Source organism: Pseudophryne corroboree, chromosome 4 (assembly GCF_028390025.1).
Source record: "Pseudophryne corroboree isolate aPseCor3 chromosome 4, aPseCor3.hap2, whole genome shotgun sequence".
In the NCBI taxonomy this organism is placed as follows: Eukaryota; Metazoa; Chordata; class Amphibia; order Anura; family Myobatrachidae; genus Pseudophryne; species Pseudophryne corroboree.
Window position 1 is genome coordinate 485,321,297 of NC_086447.1, and position 22,579 is coordinate 485,343,875.

The 22,579-nt window shown below is 43.3% G+C and overlaps 1 protein-coding gene across 1 annotated transcript in view; it reads left to right on the top strand.

Annotated features, from left to right (window-relative positions):
• The first annotated feature begins 1,918 nt into the window (after window positions 1-1,918).
• NR2E1 (nuclear receptor subfamily 2 group E member 1) overlaps window positions 1,919-22,579 on the top strand; it is a 73,167-nt gene continuing 52,506 nt past the window's right edge. Inside the window, exon 1 of the mRNA XM_063919690.1 lies at window positions 1,919-2,389. Within this exon, the coding sequence (XP_063775760.1) occupies window positions 2,365-2,389 (25 nt within the window). The 5' untranslated portion in view covers window positions 1,919-2,364. The remainder of the gene's footprint in view (window positions 2,390-22,579) is intronic.

Sequence of the window (22,579 nt, forward strand, 5' to 3'; positions counted from 1 at the left end):
CCTTGCGTTTGTACTGTATAAAACTTTTCTGACCCCCAGGCTATATTAAAATGTAAGGAATAATGACTACAGCACAGCACACGTTTAATTCATCTTTGGTTACTACGAACAGTGAAAATAAATATATATATATATATATATATATATATATATATATATACACACACACACGCGCGCGTTTTCTTGCAGATATGTTGTCACTATTAATTATAAGAGGTGACATTGTAGAAAACTAATTACGTTTTTTTCCACTACATTGCAGTACTTCCTACAAGACTTAGTAGGGCATGGATCCCACAAAGTATGTACTGATTCTGCATGCAGCTGTTTACCAACAAAAGGGAATCCAAACACCCTTTAACTGCTATGTCGTTAATCCATACGATTTATCAATATATGCATATGTAATGATCCATGTTTTTACACAATTAGAAAGGATGAAACTTTATAATTACCACATTGAATTGATTACAAAACAAAGCTATCCGTTTGGCAATGAATCTACACTGAACATATTTTCTGTTGTTGTGTAATTGTGTGTTAGACACATGTTACATGCTCCATATCATTGTACATGTCTGCATATTATGCTGGCGTTATATAATAAAAGGGGTTGATAATGGCCAGTACCTACCTGGATGCAGCTGTACGTACACTGTGATAACAGCTGGTTATTGCGTCTCCTCTCAGTAATGAGCTATGCTAGGGAGTCTACTAAGAAAAGTGACCTTAGCACAAATCTGTCCCCCATTAAGTCACTTTTTTCTTCAGGAACAAAACTATAGCTGTCAATTTACAATGATGTTATTTTTTTTATTTTATTAAGAAATCTCATGTGTGTGTGAATATTTTTACCCGTGGGCCTACAATTATTCCCTACACTTTGGCGAATTTCGCCCAAGTTTCTGCTCCGTGACTGAGTATAATTAATATGTGCACTTTATGAAGTGCTAGATACAGATATATCATCCTACGCCGCAGGCAACCGTAATACAAGTGTTATACAATGAGGTGATCAGCGTGACAATGGTTCCCCTTATCCGGGGGGCTCTGATAATGACATGTAGAGAATGCATCATGTCAGTGTGTCTGAGTAACAGGTGACAGCGTATGCAGTACTGTATATGGGAAGAGGGCAGGTATAGCACGCGTGCAGGGATCTAACAGTATTTGCTCATCTCAATAGGAAAGTTCATAGAGAAGTTTCCTTGCCGCTGGTATGTATTAGGATAGGGGACAGTGTGCAGGGTGCTGAGCGATGGTACCCTGGCGGTAAGATGTGCTTGGCAGTGACAGGCACACTAGCAATACGTACATTACAGGGACTCTTTCATATGTAAAGATTTTCAGTTCTTTTTAGCAGTGTAGTATCTGTATAATGTGTATAGAAATAATGCCACATAAGGAAATGTGTCTGTACGGTGAAATGTCTTGGAAAGTTGAAGAAAGCACAATCCGTCTTCCAGTTAAAAGTAGTGAGCTTCGGTATGGCATCAATATTGGAAATGTAGTGGCAGTGGGCAGAAGGGGTTTGTATGGCACCCTGGCACAGACAGTCACATAGTACCTGAGACATCATCTAAGTGCTCCACAGACTTCCTATCCTGAGATGAGTAGCCAAAGGACAGCAGGAAGATACTGTACACCCCAGTACATCACATTACTACTGTACCTACCGCCAGTGTGACAGGTCTCACCCAGGTAGCGTGGTGGTGCCAAGGGAGCAGCCCTGTCTGGCCGAAGGGTTTCCTCTGGGAGGTCCATTCCTAGAATCGCCTCCCCGTGCTGGCCTGACGTCACGCTGCTCCGTGCCTAGGGAAGAGCAGGGGGCACTTCTCTCCTCCCCAGTGTCCTGTCACTTGCTCCTATCCCCATTTTATTCTAAATGCTGCAGCCTGCGGCTCAAAGCACAAAGTCACTCAGAGCACTGAACTTCTGTAAGCCTGGCTCCTCTCCACACAGGCGGGCATTGCCTAGTGTGACACTCTGCTCCTTCACCCACAGAGCTTGCAGCCTACTTAGGCAACTGCAAACAGGTTTTCGGAAAGAAATGCTGTATTTTTGCTGAGAGTGACTGGCATAATCAACAATTGTGTGGCTCCAAGAAGCCAGTAAACAATTTATCTTTTATTATTTTTCCTTTCTGTTCTGGGAATATTTTGCAGACAGGACAACAGAAACCTGTAAAACCATTTCAGGTGTTTTTTGTTGCTTTTTTTTTTTTTACTTGTGAGACTTACTACTATTTTTCAAGTAATCACCATTGAGCGAAGATGCTTGGATTGGCCCGTCGAGGAGAGCAGTGAGCTCTGGCGTGCACCTGTCACAGGACCTCATCTGGACATACTGCAGAGATCTGACAGGATGAGTAAACCCGCGGGATCAACAAGTGGGTAACAGAAATGCTTTCTGCTTTCTTCTGAGGACGATGTTTGTATATAGGACAAGTCACTATGAACCTGCTGATTTGTAATATACTGTAGACCTTTCTGTGAGGCAGATCAAGCTATTATATAGAGATAGCCAAACTTCCACTCTGGATAATCTGTTTTATATTTCTTACATTTTCTTGTACTGTAGAATGTTGTCACCTAAACGTGCTTCTGTATATGCATTTAAAACGTACTCAGAATAAGTTTGATACACATTTGCTGTGACTTATCTGCGTTGTTTTCTAAAGAACAAGGAAAGAGTGTAAAACTGCTCACATAATAATCACTGAAAGCCGATTTAAATTCAGTCTATTGCACACGGCATCGCTAATTATGCCAAACAATCCCAGAATGAGAAAAAAACAACAACTTTAAAGTCACATTCCTCTTAATCCTGAATGTAGGCATTTTAGCACTGGAAAGGACTCTGTGTGGCTGATTGTTTATTGCAAATGTCGCTGCTAATCCTGTGCAAAATGTATCTGGACACTGGTGAAAGTGAAATAAGGATTACATTGTTACTGACTTTCTTTATAACTGAGATGCTCGGTAAAGCAATTTACTCTAAACATAAATAGAAAAGTTTCGCAGGCAGTGAAGGTTTTGTAAATACCTGATTAAAAAAGTCATCAGAAATTAAATGTTTCTCATTAATGTTTCTCATTAATCCCTCTTTTTTTAATGAAGCAAATCAGAAAACAGTGACATTATAGATAATGTGATTTATATACTGCTCAGAGAAAAAGGGCAAAACTAGATCATTCTCATAATCTCATTAATGTTATTATACTACATTTTTATGGAACTGAAAGTTAGACTATTACGTGATTCTTATATTTAAGATTATTATAAATGAGTGCAAAAATATAAATATATGTGCATTATTGTTAGAAATAGAGATAAAGCAGAGTATGACAAATAGGCATACAATATGGGCCCTGTGACTACAGCAGGCAGAGGGGATACCTTGCCACAAGCAGACATGGCCAATCCATTTTCTCAGGAGAAGGCCTTTTCCTACAAGGCAAATCAAAATACAATTTGAGATACTTTTATTATTACTAGTGCTAAACCACAGAGTAAGCAAATGCAGGCACTCTGCAGGAACACAAGTAATAGAAAAAGACAAAATATTCACACATTTTATTTTGATATTAACATGGGTGACCAAAATATTGGAAGATAGATAGATAGATAGATAGATAGATAGATAGATAGATAGATAGATAGATAGATTGATTGATTGATAGATAGAAGCTTGCAAGTCTGTTGTTGGGTTTCATTGCAATGATTATTAAATATTGTTACGAAATAATTGGAACGACACAGGTGCATTGAGTAATTAGTGAGTGCCGTAGTACAGAGCCATTGAGGCTGGCTGGATGAGTGTATAGCTATGTGAACTGATCTCTGCTTGGGTGGTAATAAGAACCCAAACAGCAGTCCTTTAGACCCAGACTAACTTCTTTCAACAGCCTCTGATGGTAATTACAGTAATCTAAGCTGCCATATATCTTTAAGCAATTATAACACACAAAAAGTCCCAAAGCACTCCCGCTGCGGGATGTTAAAAACGGTTTCCCAGTTCAATAAAAATCTGTTTTCTCTCGGTGCACTGTCAAGTCCAGAATGCCTGGAGGAAGAGATTTCGCGCAGACACAGGACCCCTCCAAGCCTAATTAATCTGTTGTCCCCATTAACTCTGTGATTGGTTAACATTTTTTTTTATTATTATTATTATTATTATTATTATTATTATTATGATGATGTTGTTGTTGTTGTTGTTGTTGTTGTTGTTGTTGTTGTTGTTGTTGTTGTTGTAGTTGTTTTTTTTTTTATCCAATACCAGGTTCCCACGCATGGGGTGAACTTTCTATCAGATCCCTCACTATTCTTACTACTACATCCACTGTAGTAACGGGATGACCTTTCCCTCATCATCAGCTGCTATCATCAGCATGGGCTGGGTCACTCCATGCTGTGACAGTGGCAGGGTCCTGCTTGTAGTATGACGTCCCATGCAGTACAAGCAGTAATGATGTAGTGTGAGTGTGGGGTTCAGAAGGTGGAGTTTCTATCGCTAGAAGTTAAGCCTGCAGGAGGGGGGTGAGTGCTCTCCCTGTTGGCATTGTGTGATACCAGAATTCCCATGCTACTCTTTTTGACGGGTCACTGGTGAATCAATAGGTAGGTGGCAAAAAGAGCTTGTAGTTACACATGAATATAAAGACAACAGATCAGTTATGCTCTCAGTGCATAATACATAGCCTAACTGTAAACTTGTACATTGAACTGGCCTATGATAAATTTACCTTACTATTAAACATTTATTACTGATATTAATGGTATAAAAGTTTCCATGAAGTAACTTCACAGCCCCCCCTTCTCTCCCACCCAAGCTTAATCCCTCTTTTCCCTAGCCCTGTTGTATATAGCAGCTGTCGAGTTTCATTTAGTAGATGTGGCAGCTTGTGCTGTTGGAGGCAGTCACACGAAATTCAATGGGGAAATCATTAAGTTAACACTTTATCTAATGTCTCCCTTGTCTTGATTTGGGAATTGCCTTAGTCACTGATGAAGGGTACAGTCTCCTCTTCACTCCATGCCCCTGTGGAAAGATGCTTACCTCTAATGCTTGGCACTCAGTCTTCTCAGTGCCCCCTCTGCCTTCTCTGAGATATGTGCACTGACAGGATACCTAGCGGGCAAGCCTTGTGTGAGTACAGGATGGCAGTGGCTTGTATGTAGTGCTTAACTTACTTGTGTGTCTGAATAGTCTACATATCATATCACATGAACGCATATAAAATCTCCTTGATAAACTAGTACGAGTGACCCGTTCATCTAATCTGTGTTTTTTAACAGTCGTATGTAAATGACTTGTCCTGATTAACATAACTTTACGAGACAGCCATGCAGCGTGTCCCAAATGATCAGCAATTGCTACAGTGTTTACTCTTTAAATCCTATAAACAAAATAATAACAACAACAACAATAATAATAATAATAATAACAATAATAATACATTGTATTTACGAATTGCTCTGAAATGAATATTTGCCTGTGCCCAGTACCTATGGAACAGCTTACGATTTCATAACTGCTACCAACTCTGGTGTGATTTTCTGCTCACGGTGTGTTTTGGTTCATAGTAAGACAAAGGTGATTGTTGGTTCTGAACCTTCATGTATAATTATCACATGGGTGCCGATACAGCACTAATACAATCTATAATTATTTTCGCTTGCAAGTACTGGACACTGCAAGAAGTTGTGTGGTTTGTTCCTTACTCAGTGTTTTCTAGCATTGTGAATATTTGTACACAGAAAACCATACATATATTATTTTTTAAAACAGATGCCAGTCAAGTAAAATACATGTATAATTGAATTAGCTATGTATTATACATAAACCTGTATTTCAAGTTAATATAACAGTTCACTAAAGATTACCAACTTCACCAAGTCACCTCATTTAATGAAACATTTCACTAAGCTGCCTATACTGCTACTTTTAACCATTATATATATTGTATTTGGCAAAGATAGCTGCAAATGTAAATAAAGGAGTTATGCAATTTACTTTTTTGTTAAAACTGTATATTTTTAACATTTTTTTAAAACTATGAAATGGAAATATAAAAAGAATATTTCAGCTTGAAAATAGTTTTTCATTGACAATATATAAATTAAAATCTTAACAAAACATGCCCCGTTTATCAAGATTAATAGGTGAACATTATTTTTGTAAATTGGGTGCTTCTATAAATGAAGCTGCAGCTAATTTTCTCCAATTGACAACACACTCTACAATATTCAACATATCAAAATATTTACATGATTTCCATAAAATGACCAAAATGTAAGTGAGAATCGTAAAACTAGATATCCCCCTATACCTACCTACAGGAGTAGTATAAACTGTACTAAGGTTATTGCAATGTCAAATTTATACAGAGTATAACGTTTTTAGGAATAATCTGTATTTTTACAGATCACCTCTCACCTGTAGTCAAATGGGGTAAGGCTTTATATATAGACCGAATATATGTGGTATAAATACAGGTGGCACGTTTTTTTTTTTTTTTTTTTTTTTTTTGGGGGGGGGGGGGGGGGGGTTAGTGGATTTAGGCAAATACTATACCTTTGGAAATGGTATGTGTGTGTGTGTGTGTGTGTGTGTGTGTGTGTGTATATATATATATATATATATATATATATATATAACTATTTACAAGTGTTTCAAGTGGAACTGCATACAAAGTTCCCAATATATTATATAAATAGGAACTTTAGAAAGTGTACATATTTATATCCACTGTACTCATTCAGATGTTGAGTATGAGCTATAATTTAATGATTATGTCTCACAATATGGGGGGTATTTATCAAAGCTTGGAGAGCAATACCTTTGTGAGAGATACAGCCAACATGCTCCTTTCATTTTTTAAAAACAGCCTGTAAAATGGTAAGATAGAAGTTGATTGGCTAGTACATTATCTCTCTCCATGCTTTGATAAATATCACCCTATATAAGTGATAGTGTGCTAAAAAAATATATAGTGACATTTCGTTATGAAATCCGTTTTATAAAAGTTCAAAAAGCAGGATCCAAATGTATACAGTATATTGCGATAAAATAATAGGAACAAGGCTCTAGTTTAATGATACAAGTCATCTGGGGTGGATGTTCACAGAAATATAGTAGCATGTAGAAGTGATCCGCTCAGCAATGAACTAGTTAACCATAACTGTCCTCATATATAGTAGAGTTCTCCTTAAACCACATCACAATATTCTTTTGATTTTTATGCTTAGCCCATATCGACAAAGGCAGTAGCGTAGCCTAGAAACAACCATGACAAATGTCTGAAAACGCTCTTATAAAAATGAATATGATGAATTTTGGTAAAAGTGGCTGAAGGAAGACTTATATTAGTGTTTATCAGGGAAATTGTCAGAGCTGGTTCTTCCCCAGTTGGGCTATCTACTTCTGTGTTCACATGTGACAATATTGGCCAGGACTCTGTGTGTGACCAACTTTACTTCTATTTGCACTTCAATAGTACATTTTCTTTAGAGCAGGAAGAATGTTTTTAATTTCATATCAAACAAAACTAACACCCCAGAAGTAATAATCGTGCATAGTTATAGCAATGCACCTGAAATAAAACACATGTACACATATGAAGTACAGACGTATTTTTGTTGAAAGCCGATTTATTGTATACGATCACTTTAACAATATTACCTACAGGAGTCATAAAGTGATACATCTACAATTTACTGTTTGTAACTAAACTGCAAATATATCGACCTGGACGATACATATTAGCTGCACCAATGAGTTCCCCCATAGAGTAGAAATAACGCCGACTTTCAAGGAGTAAAGTCAGTGCAGCAGTCAGTAAATTTACTGCAGCAGTAAAGCCAGTAAGTAATGGGTTCCTGCCTAGTAACCACAGTGGGGATTATTTAGTAGCACACTGGGGATTATTTACTAACTCACTGCAAAAGTGTCACTGTGCCATGTCTTCACACCAAGAATCAGCAATTATCTTCTAAAAGTCTAGGAAACGTCATTCGGTTACAGCAATTAGTCAGCAAATCGTTACACATGTTCTAACGGTATACCCATCAAATGTCTATGGTGAGCAACAATTTCCGCAGCCGTAATAAATAATACACCACTGCTGCTCTATCTCCTCCTCCTGTGTTACCTATCGCTCATTTGAATGATATAATAATGAGTGTATGCAAAGCTGTAAAAACATATTTGCCCTAGGTTATTTTATTATGATTTTCCTAAAAGTGTGCGTGGTTCCTCGCGTGCAGGAAGATTAGTCTACACATTCTAATCGCATTACCATTTTTGTCAAATGGGGTGCAAAGTAGAATGTAACAATAAACATTATAAAAGTACAACTTAATAAGCAACATTATGCTAATAAAAAGTAGAGCTAACGAAACAAATAACTCGTAGTAAACCACAGAATAAAGTATTGAAGAATGCCCATTTAAAAAAAAAACTGACATATTAAAATATATTGTGATTCTCTGGCTATCTAACTATAGTAGATAAGTGACTAGCATTTATGAATAGTTTTGTTTGTGGATCACAAGCTGCTATTGCTATTCAGAAGGCTGTGTGCTGTTCTAAAGCTTGCTCCGCAGAAAGACTGTTTATTTGGGAATGTATATTCCCTACGCGCAGTAACTGCAGTGTACAGAGTATAGAAGACGCAGAGACACCAGGAGCAAGGCTGTCAGTGACAGCTGAGGACCCTAAGGACGTGGGAAGGAGCCATTGTAAAATCACATCTGCCCAGAAAACAGCTTATCCTGCTTCCCGGTAAACCTCTGCGATTTAGGAGCGTCAAAAGACCTACATTTTGGTCTCACTAATAAAAATTAGTGAGATCAACTGTAATAATTATACGTCATTATACTTCATAAGTGGCGTTGAAATGTCAGTTCCAGTTAGAGCGAACTGTGACTATTAAAACATTTCTGCAGTGTCCCCAAGGTGTATTCCTGCTTAAAGTAATAAATAAAGTAACTAGTGTGAATTACACCATTATGGTAGTCGCTCTCAGTATACTAGTAACTGCATTGTGAAACAAGAAGACAGCTTAAAAAGTTGTTATTTTATCTACCACCAACATATAAAAGTGGAAATCTGGAAACAAATATTTATCTGGATACACACTATTAGATTATATGACCAATCTTTCTGGTTGGAACAAAAAACTGGTAAGTTATAGGAGCAAATGACAATTACCCATTTGCTCAAAAACACTGGAAAACAGGCAAAAATGGAGATTCAGAGAAATTGGGTAAATCCATTTGATTCAACCAATTTAACTGACCGTTTTTACCCATTTCCCACTTTTGGGAGCAAATGGTTGATTATCATTTGCTCCCACACATTATTAGATTTTTGCTCCAACTGGAAAGATTGAACAGATGATCTTAGCTTTAGTCATTCCCCCAACCTGCCAGAGGCAGAACTCTGGGAGGCAACGGAGTCATCTGCCGCCGGGCTCCTGCTCTGAAGGGGGGCACTATCTCTTCAGTGGCCAACTTCCTCACTAGTCCCTGCACCTTACAAATCACACCCTCTTTATTATACTGAATATACACATTTTAAAGTATTACACCCAGGATTAGAAACCACAACCTATTACACTGGATGCTGCACCTTACTGATGAAGCTGTTTGCTCCTGTATAGGAAATATGAGAATTTTAACTATATGAAGCTACTTCTCTGACAATTACACATAACTTCATATAGTTAGAATTCTCATGCTTCCTCTACAGGAGCAAATAACTCCATCAGTAAAGTGTCTGCTGTTACTGTAACAGGTCATGGGTTCTACTCCTGGGTATGACTGCTAAGAAATGTGTGATTTAAAATAAAAGACAATTAAATGTCTAAATACAGTATATAATTTTTTTTCAGAACACTCCATACACACACACAGACATATATATATTTATCTTACTATAGGAAATAGGGGGGCACCAATATTTATCTTGCCTCCGGGCGACTGTGACGAACTTATGCCACTGCCAAGATCCATCCAGCTATGGGCCCGATTCAGCTATTCGACGATTTCTGCACGCCGGTGCGTCAAAGTGCGAGGACTTAAACTGCAATTGCAGCAACAGGACAGCAACAGGACAGCGTCGCAGTTTTGGAGGTGTCAACGCGCCATTGGGGGGTGCGGTCTGAAAAATTGAGGCGTGTCTAGACCATTTGAGGGGTGGGCCACGGCGGCTGCATGACATCACACTCAGCCACTGCGACCCAAAACATGGCGGCCCAGCGACTGTCTTTACAGCTGGCTGTTTAGCGAAGCATTCGCATTTCAGCAGGGGGGAGGCGACCTCGGAATGTGAGATGGCCTTGCCCTAGTGCTAGTGTGCATATAAATAATTACTACAACCTGCTGTGTGTGTGACTTTTTATGCTCCTTTGTTATATACTGAAAAAGTGGTAACAGGATACCTGGTATCTTTATTAGATTGCTGCTTAATGTATTTGATTTCACCATGCATTCTTGTAATTGGTTTGTTGAGTGAAACACTCCAGATTCACATTACAAATCTTCCCTAATGTTTCCTTACACTATTAGTAGAAAGCTAGAATAACGGGTTTTAAAGTTGCCTCTTCTTGATGAGTGGCTCTGTCATTTTCATTGAGATGACCCAGCTGCTTACATTATAACATTAAAGAGTTGTCACCCTGCATGTGTAGATGGAAACGCATTCAGTGATCAGAATCAGCACTGTACACTATGTTGCTGTTCAGATAGAAGAGTACACCTGTACCATGTCAGTACTACAACAAGGCAACATACTGTACAGTGCTGACTCAGTAGGGATGATCTATGGACCTTATTCAGGTCGCATTGCATTAGCATTCTCCCGATCTTGCGGCCACTGTGGTCCCACTCTGTGCGTGCACGGCCGGGAGAATGCGATCACATCGCATTGACGTGAACCACTCTGCCTGATTGACAGGCAGAGGCATTCACGTGGTGGAACGGAGCTTTGACTCGGCGTTGGGCAGGCCTGTCATCAGAAATGGGGACGGGTTCAGGACGGCCACATGACGTCACATGCAGCCATTGCAACAAAAAAAATGGCGGCTCTGCACCTGTCTTCGCAGCCTGGCTGCGGAGGCAGGGGGCTTCCACAAATCAACAAAGCGATCGCAATTACATTGCGATTGTATCGCTGCAGGGTATTTGCATGCCGGCCAGCCTTGCCCTGCGCTGGGCAGCCCTCAGCATGCGATCGCAGCCAGTTGCAGCTTTGCTACTTTAGCAAAACTGCAACTGTAGCTGAATAAGGCCGAATAATGGGGGTAATTCCAAGTTGATCGCAGCAGAATTTTTGATAGCAATTGGGCAAAACCATGTGCACTGCAGGGGAGGCAGATATAACATGCGCAGAAAGAGTTAGATTTGGGTGGGTTATTTTATTTCTGTGCAGGGTAAATACTGGCTGCTTTATTTTTACACTGCAAATTAGATTGCAGATTGAACACACCACACCCAAATCTAATTCTCTCTGCACATGTTATATCTGCCACACCTGCAGTGCAAATGGTTTTGCCCAACTGCTAAAAATTTGCTGCTGCGATCAACTCAGAATTACCCCCAATGTAATGAGCATTTCTCAAGCATATCTTGTCAGTGGCATGAAGATAAAAATGCATCAACCTTCATATGTATCATCCAGGTCATTCATTTCTCCATTTTAGCAATTAGGTGACACCAAAATAATGTTGAAAGTTTCATACACTGTAATATTTAGATTTTTATTTCTTAAATATATATAATAGAGAAAATAAGAAAATATGCTATTATATAAAGTAAAATGCATCTAGATATTGGCAAAAGTTTGTACTTCCCAGTGAGTTTAACCCTGGGCGTAACTGTGATTGGGCTAATTCTAAATGTGCTATTTGTCATGCTGGCTTTCTCTCATGCCTTCTTCAGTCTGTTGATCAATGCTCTTGCCTTGCTGCCATCCTCCTCTCCCTGGGCTCAAATCCATTGGATTGCATGATGGGCCGACAGCACTTGCGGTCCCATGAGTGCCAAGCACTTAGAGGGGAGGGCTTCTCTGCTCTGTCTACTTCCCACCCTCTCTGTATGCAGTGACCCGGTGCACACCTCGGTTTGAGTGTTACAGTGCTGCATGGCTGTGCAATACTTAGCTCCTTGGTTGTGACCCCATATTTACTGCATTACCACTGTTGTGGTTACTGCCAGACACCACTGCTGTTCACGTCTGTTATCACTGTGTGTATGTGTACTGCTGTTACTGTTGATACCAATAAACCTGCAAGCCTGGTTAAGGATCTCTGTGTGGACTAAACTCCATTTCACATTGCACCAGTGCCTATTGTAACCACCCACATTCTACCAATAGGTCATATCAATAGTTTTGTGGGCTTTGCACCCTGCATGTGAAGAATGCAGAGAAGTCCTGCATTTAAATCAAGATACAGAGAATGCACAGTGCAGAGGCCAACATGAGCTTTGCTAAATTGGGATGCTTACAGAATGATTCCACATGGAAGTTTGCTATGGAAATACATCTGAAGTGAGAAAAGATGTGGAAAATTTCAAGTGATCCAGGTGAAAATCTAATCCTGATGAAGTGAACAAAGTCATGGGAACTATAAGCCTTGCTGTGGAACAGCATGTGTATGCAGATAAAGGTCTGATGAGGATAAACGTGAGGTGTACACTATGCAGTACCAAACTGATTGCATGCAGAGACATTAACTAGTACACTGACAAGATGTTGTCCATATATCAGCAACTGACATATGTAGGATAACCCTTGAAACATGATGAGGTTGCAATGGTGATGCTGCAGTACCTAATGCTTGAATTTGATTCATGGTGGTGGCTTTGAGATCCAATGAAATTAGGATATCAATGGAGGAACACATACCAGTTGAGACAAATTCTCAGAGTTCTGCTTTACTCATAAAAGACACTGAGCCCAAAAGGACTAATTACAAGTATTTTATATGTCACAAAGTGGGACATAAGGAGACTGAAATGGTGTGCAGAAGAAGCATGATAAAATAAACGAGTCTGTTTAAATGTCACAGACTGTCGCAGGACAAATTTAGTACATGGACTGTGGAGCTACAAAGCATTGCAGTCGTAATCAAGAACGGTTTACAGCAATGAGCACATGTGACCCAGCCACAAAAATCAAAACAACTGCAATGTATACATTGTTATCTCTGGGGCCCCCCACCTTCGACCCCTGCACCCACACATCCCTCCCCTGGGAGAAAGAAAGAATGTGTGCCCGGGTGAGAGTGACAGAAGTGAGGAAAAAGTGGGGGAGAGAGAGGGGTGGGTCAGGAGAGATAAAGAGAAAGAGAGGGTGTCAGAGAGAGGGTTTCATGGAAAAAGAGGGAAAAATACAAAGAGAGAGGGGAGAGTGATACAAAGGGTGTCAGGGAGAGAGAGAGTGCCAGAGAGGGAGAGGAGCAAGAGAGAGAGGAGGGGAGCGAGCGGGAGTGAGAAAGTGTCAGGGAGAAAGAGAGAGAGGGGAACAAGAGAGAGTGAGAAAGTGTCAGGGAAAGAAAGAAAGAGGGAGAGACAAGGGAGAGAGAAAGTGTCAGGAAAAGAGACCGTTTCAGGGAGAGAGCTAGCAAGAGAGACAGTGTCACAGAAAGAGAGAGATTCAGTGAGAGACTGTCAGAGAGAGGGTGAGGAAAACAGTGCCAGGGAGAGGGAGGGAGAGAGAGACAGTGGGTGATGATTCCGAGATGGACGCAGAGCCCGCGTCCATCTGGTCAATGCACGCACACCGGTCACAATGCGCATACGCAACCCTTTTCCTTGTGGCCGCAAGGTGACTAACAGTGGTGGCCGCTGGGGGGGGGGGGGGGAGGGGGGCGGCGTTTTGGCATTGTGAGGGGTGTGGCGGGCAAAACAGGGGCATGTCGGGAGTATTTTCTGAGCGGCTGCGTGATGTCTTGCAGCTGCTCCAAGAAAAAAAATGGGTCTGGACCACCTGCCAGCGCAACCAGGCTGCGCAGACAGGGGTCAACCTCTAATCGATGCGTCCACAATTAAATTGCGGATCCATCGCGGGGTGGCACCACACACATGCTGGGTGGCCCCAGCATGTTAGTAGATGGACACAGATCTTGTGTCAGAGAGAGAGAGAGAGAGAGAGAGACAGTGTCAGGGAGAGAGAGGGAGAGATAGACACAGCATCAGAGAGAAAGCATGTTAGGGAGAGTGTGAGAGAGACAGTGTCCGGGAGAGAGTGTTAGGGAGAGAGTGGGACGGGGAGCAATTGGGAGAGACATTACCTAACTGCACTGCAGCACTGAGTAAATGACATGTTTCTCATGGGGGCAGGCAGTTCTCCTCATTAGACTACGCCCCCTGAACACCCGCAAATCGCAGCATTGCTGCCGGGAGCCAGTCGGTCCTGTTAATCGGGAAGGGGGCTCTGAAAACTCATTTGTTTTTATTTTGCCCACTTGTAGCTGGCATTGCGCCACTCCGTTTTGTACCTGTGGGCCGCGGGGCCCCTCAGGACCTTTGTACCCCGCTGTCGCCGGGCCTGCTGATAGCTGCAGTTGTCAACTGGGTAAGCAGAAAGCAACCCACTGTAGCCCTTTCCACCACTGAGGCAGAGCATATGGCACTTACTAAAGGGATACGGTCGTTAGGTCGACACAGCTTAGGTCGACATTCATTAGATTGACCACTGAAGGTTGACATGGTCAATAGGTCGACATGGTCATTAGGTCAAAAGGTCCACATGAGGTTTTCACATTTTTTTTTTCTTTTAATTTTTTGGACTTTTTCATACTTGACGATCCACGTGGACTACAATTGGGAGTGAGCGAGTGAAGCGAGCCATGCATGGGGACACGGTGCACTAATTGGGGTTCCCCGTCACTTTACAAAGAAAATGACACCAAAAAAAGTCCAAAACCCCATGTCGACCTTTTGACCTGTCGACCCAGTACATGTCGACCTAATGACGATGTCGACCTATTGCACCTGTCGACCTAATGCATGTCGACCTTCCATGGTCGACCTAATGACTGTCAAACCTAAGTTGAGTCGACCCAACGACCCATACCCTTACTGAATGTTCCAAGGAAGCTTTAGGCTGTAAAAAGACTTTGGGACAAATTAAATTAGCGGCAGTAATTTACCACGCTGGGAAAAGGGTGGTAGTCTCTGGCTTTTACACGAGGGTCTATTCAATAACAACCCCTTTTTCCTCACGTGTCAAACCATAGAATCTATAGGTTAACAGCTTTGTGGCACCGATGTTCAGGGAATTTAACTGCAACCTGTGGGCTGATTGTGGGATGCCGTGGGCTATAATTGAATAGCCTCAGCAGATCAATTTCCCCATGGTAATTAACCATGACTAATTGAATTTGGCCCTTTGTGTGAATTAAGGCCCTCATTCCGAGTCGTTCGCTCGGTATTTTTCATCGCATCGCAGTGAAATTCCGCATAGTGCGCATGCGCAATATTCGCACTGCGACTGCGCCAAGTATCTTTGCTATGAAGATAGTATTTTTACTCACGGCTTTTTCATCGCTCCGGCGATCGTAATGTGATTGACAGGAAATGGGTGTTACTGGGCGGAAACACGGCGTTTTATGGGCGTGTGGCTGAAAACGCTACCGTTTCCGGAAAAAACGCAGGAGTGGCCGGAGAAACGGGGGAGTGGTTGGGCGAACGCTGGGTGTGTTTGTGACGTCAAACCAGGAACGACAAGCACTGAAATGATCGCACAGGCAGAGTAAGTGTGGAGCTACTCTAAAACTGCTAAGTAGTTTGTGATCGCAATATTGCGAATACATCGGTCGCAATTTTAAGATGCTAAGATACACTCCCAGTAGGCGGCGGCTTAGCGTGTGTAACTCTGCTAAATTCGCCTTGCGACCGATCAACTCGGAATGAGGGCCCAAGACTTCTTAGTCAGGATAAGTCTGTAAACACTGCGGGGGTAATTCAGACCTGATCGCTGCTGTGCCTTTTCGCACAGGTACAAAGCGGATCGCCGCTCAGCGATGGGTTTGTGCGACGGATCCGTTCGCACGGGCAATCGCAAGGAGATTGACAGGAAGAAGGCGTTTGTGGGTGTCAACTGACCATTTTCAGGGAGTGTCTGGAAAAAAGCAGGCGTTTGCAGGGAGAGTTCCTGACGTCAGTTCCGGCCACAGACAGGCTGATGTGATCGCAGTGGCTGAGTAAGTCCTGGGCTGCGCAGAGACTGCACAAAATCTGTTTGTACAGCTCTGCTATACATGCGTTCGCACACTTGCACAGCTCAAATACACACCCCCTGTGGGCGGTGACTATCTGATTGTAGCAGTGCAAAAATCGCTTGCTAGCGATCAGGTCTGAATTAGGCGCTGAGTGTGACAACAAGGACGCAATTGACTTTTCCTACAGCATGTACGGTCCAAGCGCATTGCTTTTATACACCACTTCATCCGTGAGTTAGTGGAAAGTCTATAAGCATCACCTTTGTAGCACATGAAGATAACGCTGCTGATATGTTAACAAAGGGACCAGCGGGATCTGATCCCCCACTCTCAGCACCACTGCCTATATTACCAGCTTTACCACAAGTTCTATTAATTAGCTCAAATGTTTGGTATTGAGCAACAGTGCTTTGCTAGTGTTCCTGACTATGGGGCCGATTCACATTTGATCGTAGATGTGCTAAATTTAGCACATCTACGATTAGTTACTCAGACATGCGGGGGGACGCCCAGCACAGGGCTGGTCCGCCACGTATGTTAGGCCCTGCCCCCCACCCCCCGCACAGGTGTGAAGACAACGCAAGGCGGCAATGCTTTTGCACCCGCCGAGTAGCTCCCTGCCTGCGCAGCTAGCGTCCCGTCCCAACCCCGCAACGGTCCGGATACGCCTGCGTTGTCCAGACCGCGCCCCACCAACGGTGTTCAAATGCCGCTGGCGCGCCCCATCTGCCCCGCAAACGCCCCTGCCTGTCAATCAGGCAGAGGCGATTACAGCCCTGAGATGCTTTTAGCATCTCACTGGGCCTCCCGGGGTGCGCGAGCGCACTCCTCAAAGGGCTTCAGACTGCAATCGCTGCAGTCTGAATTAGGCCCTATGATTCTGTGCTTGTGATATTGTCCACTTGCTGTTTATCCATTTGTGAACCTTGACCTCTTTGTTTGTGAACCAATGCTTGTGACCCTGACCTCTGTCTTTGTGAACCTGTGCTTATGAGCTTGACCTCTGTCTGTTTATCTGTTTGTGAACCTGTACTTGCGACCTTGGCCACTGTTGTCTATTTGTGACCCTGTGATTATTAGGGGCACAGTGGAACCATCTAATATTCAGCAAAATCCAACAGAAAGTTTTCAGACTTTGCCAGATGGAACCTATGCCATCTTTGGATGGCATTGGCATACCTCCCAAATTTTATTGCCCTTAGAAAGGGCATGTGGCCTCATGTGGGAGTTGCCGTGGCCTCGCAGCACAGATCTGTTTTCGACTGCGCAGCTGGACAGCCCCGATCCACATACCTGTACTGATTAGATGCCATGCACACAGCATCTATTTAGGGATTCAAGGATAACTCATTGCTTTGCAGAGCAGAGCAGTTGGTGATGAAAGAACCCACGGTACACTGAGGTTAGTGGGTGGGACAGGGGGACAGTGTCTGAATAGTGGGACTGTCCCGCTGGAATCAGGACAGTTGCGAGATATGCATTGGTTCCCAAAGCCTCACCCTTTCTATGGGAAGAAGCGTCCAGCTGCCTGCCTGCCTACTCTGTGCGCATATGCACAGAGTAGGCCGGCCATACCTGTAAAGTTACGTAGTTACTAATTAGCGGCATAACTGTAGATGTTAGGGACTACGGGGTCAGCTGCTTTGCACATGCTCAGTATGGAAACTAATCTTAAAAAACAAACAGATGTAAGTATGTGATCCCTACACAGGGATATATTAGATGCTTGGATGCAGGCAGAGCCATAGACAGCTAGCTTGGGCCCCAGTAATGCTGGGGTGAGTGGCCTAATCATGGAGGTGTGACCACACCCCCTTAAATTAAAAAATAAGCTAGCAAACTACCTTTAACTACCGGCACAGGGGACCACTTTGCACCCCTCAGCTACTGTAGGGTAAGATCCAGGGGAATGCGATCAGTGCGATCAATCGACTACCTGCAGGCAGAGGAAACTGCTGGCACCAGCTTCCCTGGACCCACCACAGCTAAGCACACAGCGGCGAGTGCTGAGACGGGGAAAGGCTGCTGCTGGCTGACAAGTAAGAAGAGGGGCACATAGACCAGAGCCCCGACCCGGCCTCTTCAACAAGCTTGTGTCTTGGCAATTAGAACCCGCCTATCCCCTCTCAGCGCCACTGGATGCAGGACATCAGTTGAGATAACATTGCATACTGTTTTCACTTACCCTGCCAGAGACAGAATACATAGGACAAGTTCATAAATCCTGCAGGCCCATTTGTATAGCCTAAGCAAAATATATAGCTAGTGTAAAAACCTATCAGGATAAAGATTTAGGGGTCTATTTACTAAGCCTTGGATGGAGATAAATCCGACGGAGATAAAGTCCCAGCCAATCTGCTCCTAGCTGTCATTTTTCAAACCCAGCCAGTGACATGGCAGCTAGACAGTGATTGGCTGGGACTTTATCTCCGTTGGATTTATCTTGATCCAAGGCTTAGTAAATAGACCCCTTAGGGCCCAATTAAAAGCATGCTAAGGAGAGAGCTGCCAGCTGATAGGGAGGTTCAAACTCTTGTATTTTTGGGTATGTACTGTATGGGGCAGCTGACCGAGGAGCAAACATAGCTAATCATTTTTACCTCCACATACAGTGCACACTATTCCAGGGACGTGCTGTCATAATGATTAAAATAATACAAAGAAGATATTTATAACAGAGTCTGTGTTATAGTTATCTTCTTTGTTTTAGTCTAATAATTTCCCCTATGGTGGTGATGCAGCATAGCGGGGTGGGAGGCACTGGGAGCGGTACCTCCCGCTGACAATAGTATAGTTCAGCAAGCGGGGGTCGGGCAGGGGGCGAGGCCAAGCTATGGGCTGTAAAAACCCATTGAAAATGTTACAATAGCGGCACCAGTACAGGTACCTCAATGACTGGGGCGTGCATTCAGTCACATGAAACATGCCCGTCAGTCCAGGAGATGTGATTTGCCCAGCGGATCCACTGGGTAGCGGACATATGCGGCGGGACACGACGGGTTCATGATGGCAGGACCCGGCATCAAGAGTGTGGCGGGTGGCAGACCTGGATCCGGTTGGATCCATTGCCTGCTAGCCATTTTGCAGCGGGTACCCATTTCAAAAATAGCGCCACGGCATAATTTTTTTAATTCAAGATGGCCGCTGCAAGCCAATCACGGCTCACCATGTCATCACCACGCCCCCTCGACTGGCTTATATAAGCCAGTGCGAGGCAGCAGCTGGGCAGTCCGTCAGCGGGGAAGGAGCTGGGAAGAGTTCCAAAAGAGAGAAGACACTGGAAGCTCTGGGTAGGCGGCGGCCATGAAAAAGAGCTGAAGGTGAAGATGCCGTACAATAAACTATTAAAACATATGGGGGGTCATTCCGAGTTGTTCGCTCGCTAGCAGATTTTAGCAGCATTGCACACGCTAGGCCGCCGCCCTCTGGGAGTGTATCTTAGTTTAGCAGAATAGCGAACGAAAGATTTGCAGAATTGCGAATAGAAAATTCTTAGCAGTTTCTGAGTAGCTCCAGACCTACTCACAGATTGCGATCAGCTCAGGCCGTTTCATTCCTGGTTTGACGTCACAAACACGCCCTGCGTTCGGCCAGCCACTCCCCCGTTTCTCCAGATACTCCCGCGTTTTATCCTGGCACGCCTGCGTTTTTCCGCACACTCACAGAAAACGTCCAGTTTCCACCCAGAAACACCCACTTCCTGTCAATCACACTCCGATCACTTCAACGATGAAAAATCTTCGTTCGGACGTGAGTAAATCTGCTAAGTTTTGTGCTAAAATACTAACCGCATGCGCACTGCGAACCATGCGCATGCGCATTTTTGCCTTAATCGCTCCGTTGCGAAAATCGTCAATGAGCGAACAACTCAGAATGACCCGCATGGTGTGGTGTTTTTATTTTCATATTTTCTTTACAGTTGGACTACGGGTGCCAGCGGGCCCTTAATGTCCGGGTATGCCGGCATGCTTGGGCAGGCTTGCTGGGACCTGTAGGCCACCTGTAAAGAACAATATTGTCCTGCCATGAACCCCGCACAAACCGCCACAAGCAGGGCCGTCTTAACAGCAGTGTAGGCCCCTGGGCACAGCAATGCACTGGGGCCCCTACCCATCCTCCAGCGGTAGGGGTGGGGGGTGCTATCGGTGGCAGCTTTGATGTCCCGCGGGCGGTAGGGGGTGTTCTATCTTCCGCTCAGCATGTAGGACCTGGAGCAGTAATTTCTGCTAATTACTCCTTTACTGCACATATGGGGCTAAACTGTAGAAGGGGGCATTGGGCTGAATGAAGAAGCCCTGGTACATGATTTCCAGGGTGGTAGGGGGTGTTTAAAACGTAGGGGAGGGGTGGATAGTGGAGTGGGCTTAATATTTATTATTTTCCAGTGGTTGGGCAGCTTGCTTGACTGCAGATATCTCAAGTTCCTGAAAATAGATTTCTTAGCTTTCAATGGTATAAGAAACTAGAGAGTCCCACCTTTCAGGAGGTTCTGGGGACTTAGGGATCAGAGCTCAGAAGCCAGAGCAATTCACCAACGAAAATGTAAAACTGCATATTAGGCGTGTGGAGCTGGAGCAGGGACCAGCTGCTTGAAGGCTGATATCTCTCATTCTGGGCATAGTAGAGACAAGCTACCAGTATCCACCAAAAGTGGAGAGTCACAGCTTTTGGAGTATACCCTCACAAAAACTCTAAGTCAGACAGAACCTGAGATATCTGTCTGGGAAGAGCAATTAACAGGCTTAGATGGGGACCACTGCTTTCAAGTCGGATATCTTCGGTTCCCCAGGGCCGATTTTCAAAAATCTTTTTCCCATGGAAAGAGGGGACCCTTAGCTATCAGCTTAGGGCCGTTATACTCCTGGGGCCCTTGGGCAAGAGCCCATTGAGCCCATATGAAAAGACGGCCCTGGCCACAAGGGGTGTGGCATATAGCACTGGGCCATCAGCCCAGTGCTGGATGTTGCCCCACTTTCTGAGGAATTCCAGCCCTGGGCTTTAGGGGTGGCTAATGTGATGGCAGGGGGACCCCACACTGAGTGTCCCTCCTGCTATGGCATTATCCCCCCTTGCTGGTTGAGCCTGGTGTTGGGTTTAAGAAAATAGGGGGAGTCCCATGCTTTTTTTTTTTTTTTACCTTCTTCATATTGCAGGGGGTTAATTAGCCAGTGCCTCCCTATGCTGTTTAACTCACCGCACCGTCACTGCACTATTCTGTCCTGCCTACTTGGAAGATAAAAAATGATATGCATACTGTAGCTTGCTCCTGCTCATGCTGTCAGAAGTGGCAAAACAGTATATGAATGAGTGTTTGAAAAAAAAGTACTGAAAATAGAGTGAACATATACACTCTAAATCATGGGTCTTCAACCTGCGGCCCTCCAGCTGCTGTGGAACTACACTTCACAGCATGGTCTGCCTCAGTTTTCACATGCCTTAACAGCAAAACTGTGTGTGCGTGCTGGGATGTGTAGTTCCACAGCAGCTGGAGGTCTGCAGGGTGAAGACCCATGCAAGTCTAAACACTAGAATTGGAAAGATAAATGTAGTTCGATACCCCCTATTCAGGTCTAAGCTATTCTAGAGAAATGCATATTCTGTGAAAGGAACATTGCTATGGGATTTTTACATGGCAATGACCATGTCCCATATTGGTCTTGGGAGTTGCATCTTTGGTCCATGTTAAGGGCAATAGACACTGGTTCCTTCACAATAGTATACAGGTTGAGTATCCCTTATCCAAAATGCTTGGGACCAGAGGTATTTTGGATATGGGATTTTTCCGTATTTTGGAATAATTGCATACCATAATGAGATATCATGGTAATGGGACCTAAATCTAAGCACAGAATGCATTTATGTTTCATATACACCTTATACACACAGCCTGAAGGTCATTTAATACAATATTTTTAATAACTTTGTGTATTAAACAAAGTTTGTGTACATTGAGCCATCAAAAAACAAAGGTTTCACTATCTCACTCTCACTCAAAAAAGTCTGTATTTCGGAATATTCCGTATTTCGGAATATTTGGATATGGGATACTCAACCTGTACTACAAACAAGAAGCATAGTAGTCCATTCTAGGAGGAATATACTGCAGTTATGGCTATTTCCAAAGGGCCACCAACCAAAGCACATGTCACCACATTTCCCTCTACTACCTATCTCTTACATTACATTGGTGTGTGAGTACTTTGTAAAAAGTCCAGACCTCAATCAAACATAGGTCTTTATGTAATAGGTGCAAGTTGCATAAACCGGTGAGATTCTGGAAATTTAGCTCATAGATTTAAAGCAGCAATAATTTAATTTAAAAGGCAAAACTTGCAGGCTATTAAATAAGGG